The sequence below is a fragment of the Crinia signifera genome, chromosome 7, assembly GCF_055691185.1.
Source record: "Crinia signifera chromosome 7, ASM5569118v1, whole genome shotgun sequence".
In the NCBI taxonomy this organism is placed as follows: domain Eukaryota; kingdom Metazoa; phylum Chordata; class Amphibia; order Anura; family Myobatrachidae; genus Crinia; species Crinia signifera.
Window position 1 is genome coordinate 109112021 of NC_139223.1, and position 23620 is coordinate 109135640.

General features: G+C 41.7%; 1 protein-coding gene across 3 annotated transcripts in view; it reads right to left on the bottom strand.

The window, feature by feature from the left end:
* Nucleotides 1–12153: 12153 nt before the first annotated feature.
* Nucleotides 12154–23620, bottom strand: part of SLC49A4 (solute carrier family 49 member 4) — a 55844-nt gene continuing 44377 nt past the window's right edge. Inside the window, exons 8-9 of one of the 3 annotated variants that reach the window (XM_083153607.1) lie at nucleotides 18211–18393; nucleotides 12154–12881 (exon numbers count right to left, since the gene is read on the bottom strand). In XM_083153607.1, coding sequence (XP_083009733.1) covers nucleotides 12637–12881; nucleotides 18211–18393 — 428 coding nt within the window. In that variant the 3' untranslated portion in view covers nucleotides 12154–12636. The other 2 variants (XM_083153608.1, XM_083153610.1) reach the window with 2 other exon arrangements.

Sequence of the window (23620 nt, forward strand, 5' to 3'; positions counted from 1 at the left end):
GAAACTACTTTACATATTTCTACCATTCCTAGAATGCTACCTAAAACACTTGCTAATACTAGGGATGTGCACCGGCCACTTTTCGCATTTTGGGTTCTGATTTTTTTTGTTTAAAGCATACAAACTGCTAAAATCGAATAATTATTGTGTTTTTTTGCTCCTACGCTATTAAGAACCTCAATAACATTCATTTCCAGTCTATTTTGAACACCTCACATTATTGTTTTAGGGCAAAAGGTTGCACCGAGGTAGCTGTATAACTATGCTAAGCCACACAGGTGTGTGGCACAAACACATGGCTCACCTAGGAGTAACACTGCAGCTTCAGACAGGGTGGCAGTTTGAAAAACTAGGCCCCAAAAAGACCCCTATCTGGCTTGATCGTGTTTACCACCAGCCGAGGATTAGTGGGTGATTGGTGCAGCACTGAGTTGGTCTGCGAGTGTGCTGTGCGGGGTATCTGTTTTTATCAGTTTAATTTCTAATAAGACCACTATCTGGCTTGATCGTGTTGTTTACCACCAGCCGAGGAGCAGTGGGCGATTGGTGCAACAATCAATTACTCTCAGCAGTGGGATTGGTCAGCTCTGTGATTGATTATAATTTATTATTACCACTGTCTGGAATGCAAACAGTTGTATGCGTTTAAAGACAAGTCCAGTTACTGCATGAATGACACTTGTCAGTGGGATTAATGAATGGTGATGGCTTGATCGTGTTTACCACCAGCTGAGGATCAGTAGGCGATTGGTGCAGCACTGAGTTGGTCTGCAAGTGTGCTGTGCGGTGTATCTGTTTTTATCCGTTTAATATCTAATAAGACCACTATCTGGCTTGATCATGTTGTTTACCACCTGCCGAGGAGCAGTGGGCGATTCGGCAGCATTCTGCAGGCAGTGGCAGAAATGCTCCTGTCACTTAGGCCGTCTTCTGACGGCATCTGGTTGTGTGATGCAGGGTGAGAGCGGCAGATTCCCAGAATAATGCAGGGCGAGAGCGGCAGTGGCGGACTCACAGAATTATGCAGGGTGAGAGCGGCAGTGGCGGACTTCCAGAATTATGCAGGGTGAGAGCGGCAGTGGCAGACTCCCAGAATTATGCAGGGTGAGAGCGGCAGTGGCAGACTCCCAGAATTATGCAGGGTGAGAGCGGCAGTGGCAGACTCCCGGAATAATGCAGGGTGAGAGCGGCAGTGGCAGAATCCTGGAATAATGCAGGGTGAGAGCGGCAGTGGCGGACTCCTGGAATAATGCAAGGTTAGAACGCAAGTGGCAGACTCCCAGAATAATGCAGGGTGAGAGCAGCAGTGGCAGACTCCCGGAATAATGCAAGGTGAGAGCGGCAGTGGCTCCCAGAATAATATAGGGAATACCATCTGCATTACAGTGTCTGTGACACAGGCACTGTACCATAATCACAGATAACTGATACATGACTACATTAACAACACTGCAGAATGGCTTCCCAGAGACACCTGTAACACCCTATCTGAGCACAGGCGGCGACCAGCCGAGGAGCAGTGGGCGATTGGTGCAGCAATCAATTACTCTCATTAGAGGAATGCAAACAGTTGTATGCATTTAAAGTCAAGTCCACTTATCACTGTCAAGGAAAGGAAGGAAACATTATTTAAAAACATCAATCCAATATAATGTTAACAAGCACACAATAAAGTGACACTGTGCATAGGTTCAAGGAAGGGTGGTTACCAGATGGTATTGAACTGCCAGGATATGGAACAGTTCAAAACAGGCATGAAGCAAATATGGATCCCGGGGTCACATACAGCATACAGCTCTGTTGATGGGATAACTTTCTTCCCGGTCCAACTGCACAACGTCCGGGAAGGAAAGTTATCCCATCAACAGAGCTGTATGCTGTATGTGACCCCGGGATCCATATTTGCTTCATGCCTGTTTTGAACTGTTCCATATCCTGGCAGTTCAATACCATCTGGTAACCACCCTTCCTTGAACCTATGCACAGTGTCACTTTATTGTGTGCTTGTTAACATTATATTGGATTGATGTTTTTAAATAATGTTTCCTTGTATTTTTAAGATGTCGATTGTGAATTAAATATCAATACATGTTATGCGATGATATTTCCCCATTTTTTTTTTTCATTTCTTATGCACCATCTACTGTAATTGATGAGGAGTAAATGGTCAGCATTATTGTGAAAACCAAGAAGTACTTCAAGGGAAGTTGAAAAAGGGAAGTAATTTCCTCATTATATGTTGAGCGCTGGTTGAAGGATTTATTCACCACTGTATATCATTGTCTATTGTTTGGGGGTCTAGAAGAAAACCCCTAGAATTTGTCCTTCCTAGCAGCTCATATCTTGCGCACTGTGGTGAATACTATACTTATTGCACTAATTCATAATATCTCCCTGTATAAACTGGCTCTACAGCGACAAGATGTCATCCTCACTCGTCGTCATCCTCCTCATCCTCTGATTACTTGCCCCCTCCAGTGTGTACTTCCTCATCCTCACAGATTATCAATTCATCCCCGCTGGACTCCACGATAACAGGTCCCGTTATAATCTCTGGAGGCAATTCCTGGTCTTCATTGAATAATTGATAATTCATTTTTATAAACATCATCTTCTCCATATTTTGTGGAAGCAACCTCCTTCGCCGCTCACTGACCAGGTTCCCCGCTGCACTAAAAACTCTTGCTTAGTACACACTGGAGGTGAGACAACTCAGGTAAAATAGAGCCAGTTTGTACAGGGGCTTCCAAACTGCCTTTTTCCTGCCAGTACAGGTAAAGACTGTCTGACATGTCTACTTGGATGCTGTCACCAAAATAATCCTCCTCCATTTTTTCAATGGTGACAGCATCCAATGCACCGACAGTAGACATGTCAGCAATCGTTGCCAGGTCCTTTAGTCCTGAGCAGATGTCTAAACTCCCTCCTGCCTGTCCTGCATCCCCTCCAGCTCATCTCAGATAGGTTAGTCAGTCATGCTGGTGACATGGCCTGCAGGACTCCCCCTGATCCGGATTGAGGAGGAACTGACGAGGAGGGAGTTGGTGGTGTACATTTCAGGCGCTTGGCTCCAACAGAAGGGGCAAAGGGATTTAGGTGTCCCTGGACTGATACCCGCAGTTCCTGAACTAAACACTTATTTATGAAGGGTCATCAGGTGATGTATAAGGGAGGATGTCCCTAGATGGGCAAGATCCTTGCCCCTGCTTATTGGAGCTTTACATAAGCTAAATATGGCAATACATTTGTTGTCCGTATTCAGATAAAAAAAATTCCAGATCGTAGAGGTGGATTTATTGGTCCTTTGCACAGGCATGATGATGGGCTTTTTCATCCCATGGACAACAACTGCTTCCCCCCTGTTGCCTTATTTAAGCAAACCACCTCAGCATCCTCCTTGTCAACTTCCTCCTCAGCGCCATCAATATCCTCCTCCCGGTCTACAACATTGACATCTTCATTCTCTAAATCAGGAACTGCACTGTGGGTGATCCTTCCAGCATATGCAGAGGGAGTGCTGAAAATGGTGGAAGGAGCCACTAGGCACTGGCAGTCACCCCAGCAGAAAATAAAACACAGCTTTTCTTAAGCCTAATCTAACTAACTAAACTCAGCACACAGACTAACCAGCTCAAATCACGAGATAAAAATGGTGCCGGATGCGCGCTCTTTATGTAGAGTTCTGGATCTCGCGAGAATCTGGCGCCGGGCAATGACGGTTTCGCTCGCCCGGATCCGAATCAGGCGGGAAGCTCTGAGGGCCGCTCGGTTTGATGCCGTTCGAATCTGGGAAATCCGAGCCCGCACATTTCTAGTTAATACAGTAAGTTTATTCAATCATTTTAAGTATGTATGGAAGCATTTCAGCATTTATAGACCTTGAGAAAGAGCATATTGCCTGTTTAATGAGCCAAGCTGGGACTGATTTGGTCACTCTCTGACCATGGGTTGTCCTGGAATGAGAATAATTCAGCCATTCTCACTTTTAAACTTGCTTTGTCTCTCCAGATCTAGCAAATCCTCCGAATTGCTTCAAACAGGGTCTAAATACTGGGTTGCATCCATTTTTTCTATTATAATCAGAGTATTCTATTCCTGTCAAATTTTTATAAATGCCTACATCTGAGATGATGGATGCACAGCTTATCATCCCATCTGCTCATTAGGAAGCTTGCTATTCACACACATATTTTGGTAAAGTCTTTTATTTGGTGGTACAGTCTACAACAGGCTGATGCTGAGAGGAGCTTCCTCCCTTGTCTTCTAATGTTGAAGGGAGATGTAAAAAGGTATTCAGTTGTATCAGCCACATAGACATGTTCTATAAATGATAACACAAATTGCATCTGACCCCTTACTTAAAATATCTTTAAGGGATAGATGTATTATGGGCCATGCGTTGTGGCCACAAATGTGTTTACTGCACAGCTTTGGAGGACAGTGTCTAGGCCCAGTTAATACACTATGTAAAAATGTAAACTAGTGAACCCATGCCAAACAAGTTGAAACAGTCCCACAGCACAACACCACATCCTGCATTCTTTACAGTAGGTACTGTCCACTCTGGCATCAGACATTCTCCTGGCAATTGCCAAACTCAAAATACATTAATTTGATCTAAAAAGTGTAAATCTTGAGTTGTCACTCCACAACACTCATCGTTCCATTGTCCAGTTCTTTTACTCTTTATGCCATTGTATGCACTGGGCTGCATTCTTCTGTGTGATAAGAGGTTCATGAGCCTACAAAAAGTATTATTTTAAAAGAAACACTAGTGACCATTTTGAACTCCTGTACAAAGGTATGTGTGGAACGACCCCTGTTTCGCAACTCCCTGGTTAGCATGCTCCAGTCCCTGTGTTGCAGTTTCAGGGGTCTCCCTGGGTGAGATGCATTCCCACATGACCATTCTTCTTCAATGCATTAAATGAGAGAAGACAACAGGGACGTAGGTACCTTCCTTTCACAATGCTTCTCCCACTCATAACTCCATTTGAGAGGCCTACAATCATTCCCTTTTCAAAGTTGGTTCGCTCCTTCCGGGTAAGCGAGGTTAGTAGCAAATTATTTAAACAGTGTCCCTCTAGCCATTTTAAACCTTCACAAACACGTTTCTGCTGCAGAAGCACACCACTTCACTTGTGCAGGGGTGTCCAATTACTTTTGTCTACATACAGATGGAGCTCCTGTTAGCCAGCCTGAACTATCGGCAGATCTCCTGAGCTGGCACAGGCTGGCGGACAGGAGGCTCCATCTCACTGGGATGCGCCAGTGTCTCACACGCTCACGCGTACCAGTCAGCATGGCAACGGGGAGTGGATTCCCTGTCCTTCTCCGCTTCAAAGAGACAGGCAAGCCGAGTGGGGGCTGCGGGGGGAAATGTGTCCTCATATGATTGATGCAGTCATGTTAAATTTTAGTACACCAGGTCCAGCTACTGTAGTTACTAATAATTTGTGCAGCAATGTATTAATGTCCCCTTTTCATAGTAAGAGTTTACTCGAATTGAAGATGTAAGAATGTCCAGAAATGGGCGACAATGATCATCTCTCCACAAAGGGAGATGTGTGAATAAGCAATGAAAGCAGTTACCTCTCCTTGTGCTTGGAGTAATCCAATGTGGTATTTCCATGTGCTGGGATCTGGCCATGCAGCTGTGCATAATTGACCGCAGTAGGAAAAGCATCTCACCAGTTTGCTGCACACCTAAAGTGCCTCCGATATGTCCAGCTGTGCCAGCTCCGTAATCATGAACATCCATTGTTAGGGGTTATAGCAAACCGTGTATACCTAAAGGCCTAGCAGTTAAGCCCACAGCATACCATGCACAGCGTCTGGGTTTCATATACCGCTCATGAACAACTCATTTTTTTTTTTATTCCACTTGTTAATGCCACTTGTTTGTGGTCTTAGATTTGTACATTAAAATGTGTATATACACTGTATATGGGCTTTGCTTTCTACTTTACTTGTGCACATAATTTTGGGTGCAAAAATGCCTGCCCCGCTTCTCACAGAGGCCTTTATTCAGATCTGATCCAGTACAAATGTGTTCTCAAAATGGCCAAAACCATGTGCACTGCAGGTGGGGAAGATGTAACATGTATATAGAAAGCGTTAGATTTGTGTGAGTTATTTTGTTTCTGTGCAGGGTAAATATTTGTTGCATTATTTTTACATTACAATTTAGATTTCAGCTTCAACACAACCCACCCAAATTTAACTCTCTGCACAGGTTACATCTGCCTCACCAGAGTGCATTGGAATGTATGCATGTGGACTCTGCTCCTCCATTTAAATACTGTAGCTGCGCTCATTATGTGCATAACGCATAATGTTACAGGGACTGGCTAGAGAACATTTTTTATGCAAATAAAACCGAAATTAGATAGAGTATATAGCCATGCTATATATAATTTTTAATGAGCAAAAGCGAATTGTGCCAACAATTAGCATTCAGATGTACAGAACATGCATTGAATGGGAAAACTGAAAAATTACACAAGTAGTATATGAGCTATTTTGACAAATCAAAGTATATATTGCTCCCTTGCCCATGAAACTTGAGTCACATACAACTACCGTGTTTCCCCGATAATTAGACCTACCCCGATAAGCCCTACCCCAGATTTTGGACGCTGGTCCAAAATAAGCCCTCCCCCGAAATTAAGACCTATCAAGTTTCCCATGTATTTTTTGGCATTTTGTAAGTGTAGCCCCCGCTCAGCCCCGCTGACCTCCTCTCACGTCCGCTCACCTCCTCTCACATCCGCTCACCTCACCTGCAATACCGCGGCTCCCGTTCCCAGGGATGCATTGCGGTAGGCGCGGCGTGACGTCACGCCGCGCACATCACGCTGCTGCTGCTCAGTACACACTGTGCCGGCGGGACCATCAATACCGTTACTGGTACAGTACGGTAATACCGGTACTGAGATCCGTTACACAAACAGGTGGGGGCATGTACGGTAGAATATGTATGACTGGGATGGGACTTGTGGACTGGGGCATTTTTTTAAAGGAGCAGTGGGGCATTTTTTTTAAAGGTCTATTAAAATAAACCCTCCCCCGAAAATAAGACCTATGGTCTTTTTTGAGTGAAATAAACAGTGTCTTATTATCGGGGAAACACGGTACCATCTATGTACTATAATCTGGGTATAATTTTTTCAATGTACCTTGTGCATAATTTTCAAACCATCATTAATAAATTAAACCCCTTACGGCCACTATGAGGGTGTAGTGATTGAGATGGCCTATTAAATTATTTAAAATGTGGCATGCACCAAACTGAAACATTATATAACTTATTGTCCTAAACTAAATAGGTGTATCCATATTCAAAATAATTTTTACTAGTATCAGATGCACTCTGCTAGGTGCAGATGTATTTGATTCGAAGAGTTGACACATTCCCCGTATCCTTTATGAGGACATTTTTGTAAATCAATCAACTGTTACTGCTGCAATCGACTGTCCTTTTATCTGCACAATAACTTATTAAAAAGGAACCCATTCCTCCAATCGCATGAATAAGATATGCATTTAAATAATTGTAAAACAAATAGATTGGGATGAAGAATTGGGAAAGTTTATTTTATTAATTAAGAACATTTTCTCATATTGCAGTAAAATAAATTGAGAAATTTACATTTATGTTCCTACCTCGCTAAATTTCTTTCATCGAGATCCATAGAGGACAATGGGCTTGACACTCGATAAAGGGCTGAATAGTAGGACTGGGCACCAAATCGATAAGCTTTTGACTCTGGGCAGCCAAGGCTTATAACCCACCTCCAACCCAGGCTGACAGTTATGTTAGGAAGCCCAAGGAAGAGAGGAAAGGAGGAAGTGAGGAAGGAAGAAAGGACCTTTCCACAGTTCTAAACACACAGTGGACAATGAAATCAGGAAGACACTGTCCCCTATGGACGGAAAGATTAAAACGGTAATAAAATAAATATAATCGCACTCTCTAGGAGATACAGGGATTGAGACTGGGACATCCTAATGCAATTCCCCTAAGGGTGGGAACGCTCCTGAGCTGTGCTAAAAACCTGCCATGTATGGGTGGATGAGCACCTTGCCTCCCTAGAGACTTGTTCCCCTGTGCTAACAGTGGGCCACTAAAGAAGTAGAAGAAATTGTGTGTGTATCTCTGGGTGCGCGTGATATATTTAGACACACGCCCCTTTGATATATACAAAAATCAGGCGCACAACAGCTTAATATTTGATACACAGGTATTACGTGTCAATTGCTGCTCTCAATAAGGACCTCTGTGTCACTCAACATTAACCAGAAACAAATTAAACACATTTATAGAGAGCGAATATGACACATCATTTAAGCAGAATATAGGTTATTTCAATATCATATTACAAATAAAAATACGTTAAAATATAGGCCTATTCCCAACTTAAATAATTATACTAAAAAACAGTGGGATGGTCATCGGAATTTGTTACATTTTTTGTTAACCCAGCTTTTTCAATCTGGCTCACAATTAAAAGTGAATTTCAGCTGTCACGTTTCTTTAGGATAGGCATGTACAAACTATGGCCCTCCAGATGTTGTGAAACTACACATCGCAGCATGCCTTGCAATAGTTTTAGCATTAACTAATAGCAAAACTGTAACAAGGCATCATGGGACTTGACAACAGCTGGGGGGCCATAGTTTGGACATGCCTGCTTTAGGAAGAGGCTTGTTTTTGCCAGGTCCGAATACACAGTACCAATTAGTTTTCCACTTTAGGGGAGTACAAATGTGTATTTGGTGTTTAATACACATGACTCAGCTGGACAGGAATAATTTTTGTCTGGCTTGGTATTGATTATTTCTCCGTAATCAGACGTCCACTGAGTGAATAAAACAAATTGCCAATATGATTTTGTCAAGACAGCAAGGCTCCTGGTAATAGCTCAACAGCAATTCTTCTCAGTATGTTTATAGGAGATGCGCTGTATGGAAAACTAGAACTGGGTGTCCCTATAGAGATAGTATTTGTGGGCAACACAGTCCCTTTGATCCATTCGGGTTAATGCTTAGGTTGGAACAATACCTGTAATTTTTTTTTATTTTTTCTCAAGTACTGTGATTACATTACTCTCAGGGGAGCACCTCCACCAGCCATTATACAGACACAAACAGACAGACAGACCCCATTATCAACATTGTGGATTTCTATATATATCAATGTATTACTGTCTTTATTTGTGTAAGTAACTTATGCACCGGTATCTTCCCAACTCCCCTTTTCCCTCTTCATTAACGGCTTTACCGGTATCTCCGTCCAGGGCACTGATTGTCGATGGACAGTCGCACTACAGGCACCCGTAGCCAGTGAGATCCCGATACCTCTGGTCTCAGCGTGGAGCAAGCTTGTTCAATCACCGTACCTGTGTGCCAATTGCGTTTCACTAGCTTGGGGTGGGCATCCTCGATTACGGTGGTTATGCGGAAGCTGATTCAAGGTACTCTCAACTTGCAATCTCTTAGTGCAAGTGGTACTGCAATCCCAAAAGAGTCCCGTGTCAGTTTTGAGTGACAGCCACACCGGTGCTGGAGCCAATTCACATTGGTATTTAGAGTGTCTGTGCACAATTGAAGGTCTCTTGACGAGTTTCTTCGTCATCAAGTTTGACGGTTTCTTCAGAAGATGGCCTCAGATACAAATGGCCCATATTTAACTGACTGCTGACCAATCAGGAAATCGCAAAATATAATTCACACCTGTTTTGTATCTATGTATTTCGCAATCTTAACATAGCTAAACATTAAAGATTCCCTTTATCCTAATCATTTATTTAATTTGGTAAAGTTGTGGTGGCAAGCTTATAGTCACATACTTAAAACTTTTTACTGCTTATTTCTATAGCCCTGTCAGAAAGAAAAGAAACACCACACTCTAATTACGGTAATCACTTACAGCTATCTGCATTCTCATTTAATTGTAATACTAATAATGCCTAAAATGTTTCCTTGAGGGGTCAAACTTGCTCTGTAGCACATAGAGCGACAGGATCCCCAACCAAAGATTCATCAGATCACCTCCCAGTGTCACCTTTCTACCTATTATTATTTTTTAGTTTAATTCTATTAATATTGTTTTTATAAAATTTTCTTATCCACCGATAATAATTTGTTAAAACAGTACTAACCGATCTTGTGGAAAGCTCGCACCATAGTTCTGACCTGAAGATCAGAAGCAACATAAGCATGTAACATAAGCCTTTCTTTGGATGCTGGCCAACCCCATTTATGAAAGCCATAGAGAACAAAAAAGGGTGACAGATTTCAGGGATAAAAAAAAAAAAAAAAAAAAAAAAAAAAAAAAAAAATCGAGAGACCGCTTTGGGAAGGTGAACCAGTCATGTCCAAAGGACTGCTCGATCTGGATGAAAAATCAAAACCGGAGTATGGCATGAAAGATACCCTCTGGGCTGATGCAATATCAAGACAAAAAAAGTGTCTGCCGTGTCAGCAAAAGATACATCCTCCTCACTTGTTTCTCTGCTTCTCACACTCATTCTTAAGTAATCTCTCAAAACAAGCAAATCCACAAGATTACTACCTACCCTCTCCTTTCAGACTGTATAATCTCACATACTGGGCCCTCTCCTCCTGTTTTATGTACTCACCCCTTTTGTCTATATTGTTTCACTAATATTTTGAAGTTGCTTTTCTCCTGTATTATTTCAAATGCACAATAACGCAGTTTGGCTCACACAATGTAATCTGCGGCCCCATACAAATAAACAAAGACGACAATGCAATGTTCCGGGGTGATACAAGACCCCTTCGTCAGGAGAATGGCTCAATCAGCATGCTGGAATCAGAGAGTTTGTAGATGTTTATATGAAGGACCAGTCTGTTATTGTTACTTTATTTCTGGGTATTTTTGTCCATTTTGTATTTTTATGCCGACCTTAATAAAAATATTTTGCACTAGAAATACAAGGCAGATCTTGGTACACTGTGATCTTGAATTGTGGCACTTTTAAATAGAGAACATAATGAAACAGTATCCAGCACATAGATGTAAAGTGTTTAAAGGTTTATTTCACATTAAAAAGAAAAATAGTTAAAAAAAAGTTTGACTTTTCTAGCAGTGATCAGGTTAATGGCGCATTTTGTCAAAAACAAATGTCAAAACCTATTCAGAAACAGTTTTCATCGTTATTTACATACATCAGAACACAAATAGAAATGGGTTCTGCCCTGGAGTACAGTAATAGCAGCATTGAGTAAGAGAGACCAGAAACAGATACCACCACATTAAAAATCGACTTACTACTAGTGTAGGTTCTGGGGCCTGTATCTCACGGCAGTGTGTATTACTGCGCATTTCACAGCTCAAAAAAGCTCTCTGCTAAACGTAAACATTTGCTAACAGACAGACTTTCTTCTTTGAAAGTTAAAGATTAATTTACAAATTACCATTTATATAAAAATGTAAAAAAAAGGTTTAAATTGCAGAAGAAAATTTGATTTAGTTTCAGTTTTAAATAAACTAAAGCTTACTTCTAATCCTTACTAAATATCTCTTATCATTGTTAAGAGTTGTACCTTGTTATTCAAAGAAACCTTTTCCAAACAAAGTAGGGACTTCTGGGTGATGTTGTTCTAGATGGGCTTCCTGGTTACCCATAGATTCTTGGGGCAAAAGAAAAAAGGTGTCCTACCACTAAGACTCAACACTTTACAGCAAAGACAAAAAGGGTCAGGCCAGTGAAGCTGCAGATCCAACCATAATAAACCACAGTGGAGAGGAAATCTATGCGCTTCTGTTATGTAAAAACATATATTTAAGTGAAACAGTTTTAATAAAAGGTGGTGACTAGATTGGAGTAGATAACTACATTTAACAACCAATCTGTTCCATAATCAGGATCTGAAAACAATTTCAGAACAGCAAATAAAAAAATATATAAAGTATGTGCAGTAAATAGGCTCCTCCCAACACCATTCCCTTTTTTGGAGTTGATGTGGCTCTGACTATTTCCAGTCATGTGAATCACATGTGCAGTATGACCATTATAGTGTTCACTCTAGCACCCGCCATCTTTGAAAACCCATGCAGTTCCTCTTCCCTGCCTGGGGTGTCGCTGTCTGCTGTAGTGCTTCTAGCAGTGTGGTCTGTATATCAGCACTGATATGCAAACCAGACCTGTGCTAGAAACACCACAGCAGACAGTGACACCCCAGGCAGGGAAGAGGAACTGCATGGGTATTCAAAGAAGGCAGGTGCTAGAATGAACACTACCATTAGAGTATGTGTTGTCTAGTTATACATATGAGTATACACTGCACTGTAACCCCAAATACATACAGTACACATCTTGTAAAAGATCCCTTCCCAACGTCAATGTATAACATACACCAGTAGTTATAGCCTCAAAAGACATATTACCCAGATCGTCCATAGCCATAAATGCCCAGTTAATTACAATTTAAAAAACAAAAAACAAATATAAAATAATAAATTAATCTACTTGAGAAAAACAATGCACTCATTCCTTCTCCACCACTAAGCTAATAAGGGCCATAGGATGAGAAGGAGAAAGAGGTAAGGTGCCAGTGAATCATAGAACACTCAAAATGACAAAGTGTGTTATAAGAGGCAAGGCATCTTTATCCATGCTTCATTGAAACATTAGAAAAAGTACACACATCATTTACCTGGGACAGACAAGTGCAGATTTCCCCAGCAATAAATGTTTCATAGTTTCCAGGATCGCAGTGTGAAAAATAGACACAACACAAATTATTAGTTCTTAGTATTAGACTGTTCGATTTGGGTCGATATCTTTTCTTCAGTTTACTGTGCAAAACCAGTCCATTGTGCGGTGTGTGTGGATTGTTCAGTCCGTTTGTGGCTGTTACACAGAAATAAAGACGTCAAGATAGAGTCTATCATAGGATTCCCTGAAGCACACAATAAATAGCAAGCTGAGCAAACTAGATCCCGCCAGGCACCAGTTCAGCCACGATAACTCTGGAAATGAAAAAACAACATTGAATAATCCTCGACATTCAGATTGTGTACTTTGGGTGAGACAGTTTGTCACTGGAATCCCTGATGCAGGTAATAAACAGGAGGCCGAGGATACAAGATCCTGTGAGGCACCAATTTGCCCAGGACAAAGCTGTGTGAATACAAAAAGCAAGAAAACATCAAACCCTTACTTTATATGGGCTTAAGGGTTTTGGAATTTAGACTTCACACATCACATGAAAAACATTAAATTATATTGCAGACAAAAAAAAAAAAAGAATAAAAAAAAAAAAAAAAAAAAAGTGTCAGAACACGAGGCACAGGTTTTGCAAAAAATGACCCAACATAAAATGCCCTGATATCTCAAATAGGCACTGGTACTGTGTGTGTGTTTGTGTGTGTGATTACTTCCCTCACACAAAGAAACACTGCTCAGATATGAAAACTATTTCATCCAAGCTGTCCTTACACAAATGTCAGGACATTCTACAGTACATACTCCAGATTTGCACATACAGTACCCCGCTTTATTTAAAAGGTCTCCCCTCAAATACACAGTATGTCACTCAGAAGAGACCTTCAGTATGAAGAAGCCACAGCAATGATGTACATGCAGATATGTACACATACAGCTTGGTTTTATTTTGCCATGTATGTATGTGGACACATATGTAAGGGCAGAATTTTTTATTGTTAAGAGAACCTAAAGAAATGTTAAGTACCTAGATCCTTATAGGTATACTTTGGTCACTGACTGGAGACACGAGGATCTTACACCTCAGTTTTCATTTTAATGGGAGACTCAAAAAGGACAGAAAATTATAATGACTTCTACTTGGCAGAGTTGCTGTGTAAACAACACTCACTTGGCTAAAGGCCCATACACATTGGGCGACTGAGCTGAAAGTCACTCAAATGCTGCTTTCAGCTCAAAGCCGACCAGTGTGTATGCCCCGGCGATGAGCGGAGAGCGCTCCCGCATTATCGCTGGCAAGCCGTCCATCTGCTGGTAATAGCAGCAGGTGAGCAGCTTTGAAGACTGCTTTGCATAGCTCTGCGAAGCTGTCCGTCCGAAACGTCCTCTAAGCAAGGGCCTGACCTCTCAGTTCTATTCAATGGTAATTGAAGTCATTGTTGTTCCTCTTAGTCACCATGAAAAGGATTGGGAGCTGGACCTGGGGCCACCACCTGACAACTCTTGTTGGGATGAGGTAAGAGCTAAAAGCGCTATCTCTACTCGACTTAAAGAAACATCTTACAAACCATACTACAGATGGTATTAAACCACTGTGAGCCTTTCCAAAATATTTTCCTCTTCACCTGTGTGCTGGTGTAATTGTTGCCATGGGGGGATGCTCTTCCCTTATTGCTAGGAATTGGAAGTGTCCCCCCCCCCCCCACACACACACACACACAATCGGCCCTAATTATCTATGTCTGGTCAATAGCTGCAATGGAAAAGATCACCTATTACCTCCACAAATGTCCCCATAAATCATACATTGTCTGGGGTCCTTGGCTCCTACATATGGTTCCCGTTTCTTCTTCTGTTACTTGTGACCGCTCTTAAGTGGAGCTGGATTGGATAGTTCTGCTGTTTAAAGCCACCCCCCACTGGGCTTCACCTTTTTTAGCAGTCAATTTTATTGAATAAATGCATTCCATATTAAATTTATATTTTTATTATATTTGCAAGGAACCATGATATATTTGTACCTTTTTTCCCCCTCTTTCTCTCGTCTCCCCTTTTCCCCCCTCCCTTCCACCCTTTCCATTTCCTATCTGCGCCCTACCCCATGGTTTTTTAATTTTTGTTCAAATGTTATTATGGAAAAATTGTACTTTATGTGATCATACTTTATATGGTTTCTCTTACAAAATAAAGAGTTTAAAAAAAATATATTTGTTTTTCATTACCACATTACAGACACTTCTTAAAGACCAAGCAAGGGATTTCAAATGCAAGTAGTCACTGTCATATAGATTTCTTTAGGGTTTACATTTCTAGACAAGAGTACATCAATCTAAATGTGATTGCTTGGATTGCAAGATGGAGAGGTCTCAGAATTATGTGCATAAAATACCAGTTTAAATATGCTAGGCATATATGCTATTAATATATGGCTGATCCATCAATAATTGATGGATCAATTCTTGGTATTACATGTGAAAACTTCATCTGAAGAATAAACTATGTATTAAGAAATCCGCATAAATACAGTACGGTCTTTTAACATTTTGTATTTCTTACAGTGAAAGCACTGAGCGCACTTCTATTTCCCTCTTTTTTCAGACAAAGCACATAGATAGGAACTAGCAGAAACCTTATCATCTGCTACTTAAAGGTTGGTTAATTAATATCTGCTGACACCAAAATTTGGTATATGATAATGATAATAATTTACGTTATTACAACATTAAAATGATCATATATATATTCAATTAAATCTATATCAATTTCAAAAGTGCAGCATAAACAAGCAAAAGTTTTACTTTGTATTTGTACAAATGAAGTACGGATGAGGTGGTTCTAGGACCTGCAAGATCAATACAGAGTTGAACTCTTGCCTTAAATTAAAGACAAAATGTCACACCTCTAAAATGTCACCATGCAATTAACTGCCTAAGTGTTTGCTGCGCATGTTAATCTACACAGTGACCTTACCACAGCTGATATTTGCTGAATAATGATAGGCAAAACCAGATGCTGGAAAACTATGGGCAGCACTAAGCAAATGATGCTGCTAACTATCATCATGGAAAGAGACAGATTACAGAATGATTTGGGACCAGGTGGGCTATAGGAGTTTCAGATTACTATCCATAACTGCATGTTTGTCTTGTTGTGGTGCCTTGTAAGAGGTTTAGTCACTGCCACAATCAGGTTCCAACACAGACATGTTAAACCTCTGGATGTGTGTGGCAACCCGCTGGCCTCTAACTGTGGACCAGGGCTTTGGTAGGCAAGCAGATGATGAGCTCTGTGACACAGCACCTAATTGAAACCACCAAGAGATTGGATCAACAGAGATCTAGTTCAAGGGGCAAGCAAATGAACCTGGTGATAAAAGCATGTAACATGTGTAACATGTAGTGGGAGGTGGACAGTAAGAAGAAACCCCTATACCCCATTGTCAGTGACCCTGGGCAGTGGAATAAACACACCTGGCTACAAGAATAAGGACTTTAGTGGTAGATTAAGCATATCTATGGTCACAAGCCATATTCAATACATGTAGAGCACTGGGAAGTTGTTGTGTCCGTATCTGCAGGATAACACGTAACATTACTAAACATGAATATAATAATAATAATAATAATAATAATAATAATAATAGATAGTTGACCTGCTCACTTTAGCTTCGTAAAGGAGTGGTCAGGCATGCAAACCCCAACACAGAGGTCTAGCTTTTAGGAATGGTTACTATATAGAAATCTGGGTGGGGATGTACTCAGCTGTGTGATTGAATAATGTGTGTTAAGTGAATAAAACATACTTGATATAAGTTTATAATAAAAGGGTATTTATTATTATTAACCATATGTTTCCCTTACTAGGTGGTCTACAGGTATAATTACTTGAGTTAAAAAGGAACACGTTTAATGCAGCATCCTGCAGGTATATACCAATTTCTGGGGTATAAGAAAAAACAAAAAACATTCTTGCCTGTCAGAGACGGGCTAAATAATACATGTATACTTGCCAATGTCTGGGGAATTGAGAGTCCATCAATGTAGGTGTGCATAACATACCACCCAGTGGGGGAATGTATGGTTAAGGACCAGCTAAATATCTTATGGAAAGCTAATTCCTCAAAGACAGTGTCTCCTCCTCCTCCCCCCGCCCCCCCCTTAAATGAGGTGACGTTGACCACTGTTTGAATAACACCATCCGGTATAGATTACACATGACAGAAAATAGTCCGCCTAAAAAGTCGCATAATAGACTACTTGCTGCCTGTTCACTGTGGGGTTTCCAGGTGTTTTTCATCAGGGGTTTCCTGATGAAAAACACCGGTGTAGTATTGAAGAGCAGGATTGTCAAGGCCTGCAGTCAGGGCTTGGCCTGCATTTGGTAATGATGCATTTGAAAGATATCCTTTCAAGAATGCAGTTAGAACCAGAATCTTAACTATGAGACAGGTTTCACAAACACTATAGCACTGTATAATTATGGGACCTCTCCTCCCCTCTGCCATGAGAACACCAGGACCAGGCCTACTACCCCTCATTCTGAGAATATCAGAATTGCTCCCAGGCCTACCCCTCACGGTAAGCAGGGGGGAGAGAACAAGCATCATGTTCAGCAGGGACATTTCCATGGGACAACAGTGTGCTCCCCCACATTCTCACACCAACCCATACTGCTACCATGAGACCAGAACATTTTTATTTTAATCAAAATAATGTTTTTTCTCCTCCATTGGTTACCTGCAAATAACCAATTGCACACCCTGCCAGCAGCAATCTACACACTTCATTCCAGAGTGGGTGCCTTCCGCAGGCAGAATGTACTACACACTGCTCTTTCTCTACAGGGCATATCATACTACTACACAACGCTCAGTTTTCCTATACATGCATTGGGCTTTAGGACAGCTCACCTCCCACAATGTAACTTTCGTAGTGCCTCCAACATGGCTGCCTGGTGCTAGTAATTGGGATGAGAAATGTGTACATAGACAGGATTTTTGGAATCCTACTCTGAGCATTAGGACACCGCAAACACCCACTTTGTCTCATCTCTTCTGGGGTAACCTATTGCACCCAGAATAATCCTATGCATAATCCAGGACAGCTGCATCACCTGGCAACTTGTGAGGGTGGTATACAGAACCCGTGGAAGCTATTAACCAAAATGCATACACCAATCCCGCATTATGCATACTGTGCGCTGAAGGTTTTAATTTTTTATGTCTGTGTGGTTTGTGTTACTTAAATCTTCTGTATTATTTGCATTGTTTTGAGGTCTGTAAAGTGCCTTGAGTCCTGTTAGAGAAAGAGCACTAAATAAATACAATTATTATTTCATGCAAGACAACTGAATGTATAATTCAATTATCTAATTAAAAATTTGTATTCGGTCATGTAAGGATTGTCAATTACAAATAATGCTTCTATAAAAATATTTTGAAACCAAACAAAAAAAAACCCGGTATGTTGGAATCAGGGAGATTTGGAACAAATCAAATTAATGAAGACAAACTCACCTGTGTGATAAAAAGTTAAAAACACCAACAAAAGTCCAGTGAAGACATTACTCAAAAAAGTGGCAAATCCACAAGCTATTCCTTCTGGGACAGGATATACGGTTTCCACAAACATCTCAAAGAAAATTGGCACCGCACTATTCAGGAACACACCGACCAGAATGCACGATGAATACAGAGTCGCTGCAACAAATACAAAACACATGAATCTATAAACAATAAAAAAGCAAAACGTCCTACACAGTGTATCCGGAAACTATTCACAGCGCTTCACTTTTACCACACTTTGATATGTTACAGCTTTATTGCTAAATGGAATAAATTTAATTTTTCCTAAAAAATGCCACAAACAATACCCCATAATGTCAACGTGAAAAGTTTTTGGGAGATTTTTTGCAAATTTATTAAAAATAAAAAAGCTAAGAAATCACATGTACATAAAGTATTCACAACCTTTGCTCAATAACTTTGTTTATGCACCTTTGGCAGCAATTAAAGCCTCAAGTAATTTTGAACATGATGCCACAAGCTTGGCACACCTATCTATCTTTGGGCAGATTCGCTCATTCCTCTTTGCAGGACCTCTCAAGCTCCATAAGGTTGGATAGGAAGAGTCAGTGCACAGCCATTTCCCCAGAGATGTCCAATCAGGTTGGAGTCTGGGCCGTGGTTGGGCCCATCCTTTTGATATTTTGGCTGTGTGCTTAGGGTCACTGTCCTGCTAAAAGTTGAACAGTTGTCCCAGTCTGAGGTCTAGAGCTCTCTGTGTTATGGTTGCCGCCTGGGCGCTGAGTGGAACTACAGGAGGCAGGGAATTGGAGGTCAGGCGTGAGCCCGTAGTTGGGACCGCTGGCTAGGACGGCCACAGCGAACCCTACTCTGACTCTATTGAGTACCCCGGGCAGATGACAAACCCTTGCAGGAACTAGGCTTCACCTGTGGCCGCCGCGTTCGAAGGAGCGAGTTAGGCCCGCTCCAACCTCGATGCAGCCAGGTCTTACGGATGGACAAAGGGTGAGCGATCGTCAGGGGTAACTCAAGAGGATGATCTTACTAACGGGCCTAACTAAAAGATACCCCTATCTGCCAGCACCTGGCCAATGACGGGAATGCGACCCAGTTGCAAGCACAAGAGAAAGAGAACAGGGAATCTCCACACAAATAGAGGACAAAGCTAAGAGGCAAAACCCCACAACAAACCAGGACTGAACGTGGAGACCCTACCTATTAACGCAGAGAAAGGATAAGCAAAAGGAAACCAACGTAAAGTAACTGGTAACTACCAGAGAGAGGAAATGGGCTTGGCCCACGGCGGGGTGCAGTCCTGAACCCCAACAAAGTAAATAAATGGGCTGAACGGCCCAATAACTAAAAGAGCTGGCAGCTCTCCAACAGAATGAATAGAAAGTAACTAGGCTCCACAGGAGCACTTACGTGACCCGAGATGGGAATAACCAGCGGGACTGGACCGGGCACAGGAACAGATACTGTATGATGGCACACCAACCGAAGGCAAGACATAGATGCCAGGACTAGGACAGGATATGTCCGGGGACTGGGCACAGATGCACAAGCCAGGGACCGGGATTAGCTAATAGGAAGCTATAACTGGCATCTGTGCCCAGCAGACGCCAGCTCTTTATTCAAATCCCTGCCAGTGACGCAGGAAGCCACCGGACGGAAGTTCGGGGACGTTGCAGGGCGACGCCCCGACGCCCGGCGTCAGAAAGAGGCTTGGGACGTTGCCCGGCAACGTCCCTCAAGCTCCGGCGCTGTGTGACATCCGCCAACCGTCTGGGATCCCCGGCACCCGGACGGCGGCGTGCAACACTCTGGAGCAGGTTTTCATCCAGGATATCTCTGTACATTGCTGCATACATCTTTCCCTCTTTTCCAGTTCCTGCACCTGAAAACATCCCCACAGCATGATGCTGCCACCACCATGCTTCACTGTAGGGATGGTATTGACCTGGTGATGAGTGGTGTCTGGTATCCTACAAACAGGACACCTGGCATTCACGCCAAAGAGTTCAATCTTTGTTTTATCAGACCAGAAAATGTTGTTTCTCATGGTCTGAGAGTCCTTTAGCTGCATTTATTCAAACTTCTGGCGGGCTGCCATATGCTTTTTTACTAAAGGAGTGGCTTCCGTCTGGACACTCTACCATACAAGCCTGATTGGTGGATTGCTGCAGAGAGTTCCAGCGGGTTCTTGTTCACCTCCCTGACTAGGGCCCTTCTCCCCCGATTGCTTACCCCAGAACGTCCGGCTCTAGAAAGAGTGCTGGTGGTTCTGAACTTCTTTGATTTAGGACAGTGGTAGCCAACTACGGTCCTCGAGAGCTACCAACAGTTCACATTTACCAGTCAACCTAGCTTCTGCAAAGGTGCACTCATTACTAGCTGAAACATTTTCAAAGATCCACAGGTGGAGCTAATTAACCCCTTCCCGACGAGGCCTTTTTTGTTAATTTTTTTTTTTTTTTTCCTCCTCGCGTTCAAATAAGCGTAACTTTTTTAATTTTCCGGCTATATAGACACATGAGGGCTTTTTTTTTGCGGGACAAGTTGTACTTTTTAATGGTACCATTTACTATACCGTATAATATTCTGGGGAATCAGGAAATAATTCAATGTGGGGTAAAAAAGAAAAAAAACGCAATTCCACAATTTTGCGCTGGTTACGGTTTTTTTGGAGTTCATAGTTCGTTTAAAATGATGGGTTATCTTTATTCTACGGGTCGTTACGATTCCGGTGATACCAAACTTATATAGTTTTCGTTATGTTTTACCACTAAAAAAAAAAAAATAGAAAATTTTACGGTTTTTCTAATTTGCGTCGCGTCGCCATGTTCTGAGGCTTATAACTTTTTTATTTTTCCACCTACGGACCTGGGTGAGGGCTCATTTTTTGCGGGCTGAAGTGTACTTCTTAATTAATACCATTATGGGATATGGGCGACTTTCTGATCTCTTTTAGTTATTTTTTTTTGGGTAGGCGATGCGACCAAAAAACGTAGTTTTGGCGTTGGGAATTATTTTCCGTTTACGCCTTTAACCGTGCGGGATAACTAATGTTATATTTTAATAGATCGGACTTTTAGGAACGCGGCGATACCAAATATGTTTATTTTTTTATTTTTTATTTGTGAAATGGGGAAAGGGGGGTGATTTAACCTTTTAATATTTTTTTTTTTTTTTTTTATTTTTACTACAAGGCCCCCTAGTGTACTTGACCACTAGGGGGCGCGATCGCCTGTACTAGGTTCAGCCATAGAGCTCTATGGCTGAACATAGTGATTTTCAGCACTTTCTATTACATCCTGCCTCAGGCAGGATGTAATAGGAATGCTGACACGGCCAGCACAGGGGTCTACATTAGACCCCTGGCTACCATGGCAACCGATCGGCACCCTCCGATCTCGCCGCGGGGGGCCCCGATCGGCGCCGGAGGGGGGCGCCCCCCCCCCTCCGATCAGCTATTTAAGCACTGCGGGCGCTTTGCCCGCGGTGCTTAAAGGGTTAAACGGCCATGATCGGCGAACTCGCCGCTCGTGGCCGTGAGAGCAGGTACCTGGCTGTAATATACAGCCATTACCTGCTCTCTTTCAAGCCAGCTCACTCCGTGAGCTGGCTTGATTCCCCCGCAACCGACATATGACGTAAATGTACGTCATATGTCGGGAAGGGGTTAATTCACGTGTGAGGAGATCTGGATAACATTAACTGTTGGTAGCTCTCGAGGACTGGAGTTGGCTAACCCAGATTTAGGATGATGGAGGCCACTGTGCTCATTGGGACCTTCAAAAGCAGCAGATATTTTTCTATAACCTTACCCAGATTTTGCCTCAAGACAATCCTTTGACTTCACATTTGGTTTGTGCTGTGACATGCACTGTCAAGTGTGGGACCTTATACAGACAGGTGTGTGCCTTTCTAAATCATGTTCAATCAACTATAATTTACCAATTGGTGGACTCCAATTAAGCTGTTGGAACATCTCAAGGATGATCAGTGGAAACAGGATGCATCTAAGCTTAATTTTGAGCTTCAGAGCAAAGGCTGTGATTAGTTATGTACATGTGGTTCCTTAAGTTATTTTATTTTAAATAAATTACCCAAAAAACTTTTTCCATGTGGTCAATATGGGGCATTGTGTGTTGAATTGAATTATGTATTATAAAAAAAAAAAAAAAAAATTACATTTAACAATAAAATTACTGGCCAGTGAACGTAAAATTTAACTATGACATAAAAGCATGTATCATCATATTATCCCGATAGCTGCCAGCTGTTTCTTTTATCAGGCAATGTCCAAGTCTCTTAGAATAGCGGTTAGTTTCTCTTGTTATAGTTGTTAATAGTTCCAGTTGTTACTGTATTGCAATTAGTACATTTTATGTATTATTTATTAACAGTTTCTTATATAGCGCACACATATTCTGCAGCCCTTTACAGAGTATAGTTGAACATTCACATCAGTCCCTTCCCCAGTATATTCCCTACCACATATACATACACCACATATACATACACACACAGACATTCTAGGGTTAAGTTAACTGTATCCGGAGGAAACCCACACAAACACGGGGAGAATATACAAACTCTGCACAGTTAGGGCCACGGTGGGTATTGAACCCATGACCTCAGCGCTGTGAGGCAGTAATGCTAACCATTACACCGTCTGTGTAGTTCATATAACAACAGTGGTTAGTTGGCTCTCTCACAGCGGTCTATAAATAATTGAAAAATTAGCAGCAAAAGTAGATCAATTGTTCAGTAGTTGGATGCATAGAAAGGTAGTGATGGTAATTAAATAGTAGGTAGCATGTCTTTATATGCTCCGGACACAAACATCCCTGCAGTTTTGCAATGAAGTACAGGAAACCAGCAGTGCTTGCCAACGTTTCAAACCAAATTTATTGGTTCTTCTTCAGGACATAAAATACATCACACACAACAAGTACATTTTTACATACCACCAGGTACCACCCCACAGCGAGATTCCCGCCGTTCGCGACTCTCCACGGTCACGCAGTGATGTCAGACGCTTCTGCGCATACCTTGCACGTCATCACGTCAGTGTCACTCCGTTCCCCGGGTGTAAGTTGCTATAGTGATACATATACAAAGCCAGAAACCATTGCAGAATAATCAGCATCAGCACTTGTTACTATGGAGATGTCAATACAACAAACACCAGTGCTAAACTATTATAATAAGCGACATTAGATACACAACTTTCAGTATGTGCCATAGCGAGAATCCACCTGATATAGAAGAATAAAAAAGCACATCTAAATAAAGTGAAAAAGACATACACATATGAAGAAAACATGTATATAAAAATACACAATTAAAAAGGATGCTATAGAAATCTAATTAGTATATATTAGGTGATCAAAAC